General features: G+C 32.5%; 1 protein-coding gene across 1 annotated transcript in view; it reads left to right on the forward strand.

Annotated features, from left to right (window-relative positions):
* The window catches only part of LOC116016787 (V-type proton ATPase subunit C-like), a 9,390-nt gene extending 8,883 nt beyond the window's left edge, over positions 1-507 (forward strand). The window contains exon 11 of the mRNA XM_031257190.1: positions 122-507. Coding sequence (XP_031113050.1) covers positions 122-218 — 97 coding nt within the window. The 3' untranslated portion in view covers positions 219-507. The remainder of the gene's footprint in view (positions 1-121) is intronic.
* The last annotated feature ends 1,791 nt before the right edge of the window (positions 508-2,298 follow it).

Raw genomic sequence — 2,298 nt, forward strand, 5'->3', positions numbered from 1 at the left:
CCCCCCCCCCCCCCCCCCAATTCAATTCAATGAACCTATGTTTTTGATTGACTAATTACTTTGATCATAATGTCGTTCTGTTCACCATTGACCTGTTAAAATCCTCTTCTATGAATTGCAGCACCTACTGGAAAACTGAGGATGAAGGAGCTGTTGGTGCTTTCGGAGGTGATGCGGAGGTGCATCCTTACGTCTCCTTTACAATAAATCTTGTTTGAGAAGGCATTCCATTATTTAATATCTATCCATTTCACTTATTAGTGATTTGATTTCTATCAATAAAGGACAGATTATGTGTTTGTATATGCTACTTTTAATAATAATCCTTGTTCCAGTCTCTCCTTTTTTGGTGATTCTATTTTCACGAGGCCTGTAAACTGAACAGTTAAACCTTCCCTATTGTTTCAAGTAGATTTATTTTTGTATATTTATTGAGTTGTAAAAGATTCGGAGTACTTAGTACTTTTTAAAGCTTGTTTCTATGACGATGAAAACATTTTCCATCCATTGATTTTTGTTTGTTTATGTTGGTGTGTGTATATGATACACAGATCAAATAAGAATATGCTGAGAGAATTAAGAACTAATCATAGTTACCGATCTAGAAAGATCTAAAGGCTTTAATCCAGTGAGGGAAAAATAATTGGAATTCAAAGTGTAAGTAACTATAGAGTGCAATTAAACATTATAATTAATTGTATTGAATTTAAACTAGTGAGGGAAAAATAATTGGAATTCAAAGGGTAAGTAACTATACTATAGAGTGAAATTAAACATTATAATTAATTGTACCGAATGTGAAAGTTAATTATACTTGCACTATATAGTACTTTATAGTGATTTTACTTGTACTAGTTATTTGTAGACTTGCACTACATATAGGGTTTTAAAATCCTATCTATAGTAGTTGTTCCACATAATATGCCAACTTTTGAATTAGGATGCGTTACTTGTACTTTAAAATCATATCTATAGTCAGTGGCGGAGCCAGAAATTTTCTCCGGTGGGGCGAACCGGCAAAAGATTAAAATTAACGAGATATTTTGAAAATAAAAAATAAAAAACTTAGATACAGAGTCATAAATATTGTTGACTAGTGATGAAAAATCAAATACATTAAGATAACAAATATTTAAAACAAAATATAAAACATAATTAATTTGATAAAAAAAATACAATTGGAAGCTTTATATATATATATATATAAACCACAAATCCCTCAGAATAAAAAATACAATTGAAAGCAAAAATATATTGAAGCTTGTAAGGGTTTGAACACTGCCCATTTCATCATGCTACATTTTGGCCTTACCATCTAAGCCACCTTAACCTTTGTTTAACTATTAGTATAATAAATATATATACATTATATGTGTTGGTCCGCCATTGTTGCTCCGCCAATGTCTATAGTAGTTCTACATAATATGCCAACCTCTGAATTAGGATGAGACTCGAACTTGTGACCTTCTATTTAAAAAGGTAATAATAATACTATCAAACCATAAGGTAATTAGAAAATTTTATCATTACAAAATTTTTAAGTTCGCAATAATTATAAAATGAATCTCGTTCTTATTAATTTTAAAATTGACCTCGTTTATTTATTATTTATTTATTTTTTACTAAAACCTTTAATCATTGATGAACACTAATTGACGATTGAGATCAGTTCTCACTTTTATAGGACTCTATTTTCATTTGATCCTGCATATATATATATATAACACTTCTTGTGCGGTTGTGCAACCTGGTGCATTACAGGACACACATAGGTGCACCACATCCCAACGCTAAGTGCACCACCGAAATATACATGGGGAAAGAAATTATCAAAATGCCACCGTATTTTTTCATTAGTGCACCACAAACCAGCATTTTGTGGTACACCACAGATCACTTATAAGTGCACCACAGATCACTCATAAGTGCACTACACCCCAGTACTTAGTGCACCGCCAAAATATACATAGTGCAGGAAACTATCAAAATGCCACCACATTTTTTATCATTAGTGCACCATAGACCAGCACTATGTGGTACACCACAATTCACTCAAAAGTACAACACAGAGCATTCACACAATCACAAGTGCACTACACCTCAACACTTAATACACCACCGAAATAGACATGATGCAGAAAATTAAATTACCAAAATGTCACCACTAACAATGTTCAAGATGTGTCCACACCACCTCACGAAAGAGTTGTGCCGCATTTGAACCTATTTGTTTATATACATACATATATGAATGGGGGTTGAGGATGTGTTTCAACACAAGCAATGCTTGAAAGGGGA

The sequence above is a fragment of the Ipomoea triloba genome, chromosome 4 (assembly GCF_003576645.1).
Source record: "Ipomoea triloba cultivar NCNSP0323 chromosome 4, ASM357664v1".
NCBI classification, from domain to species: Eukaryota; Viridiplantae; Streptophyta; class Magnoliopsida; order Solanales; family Convolvulaceae; genus Ipomoea; species Ipomoea triloba.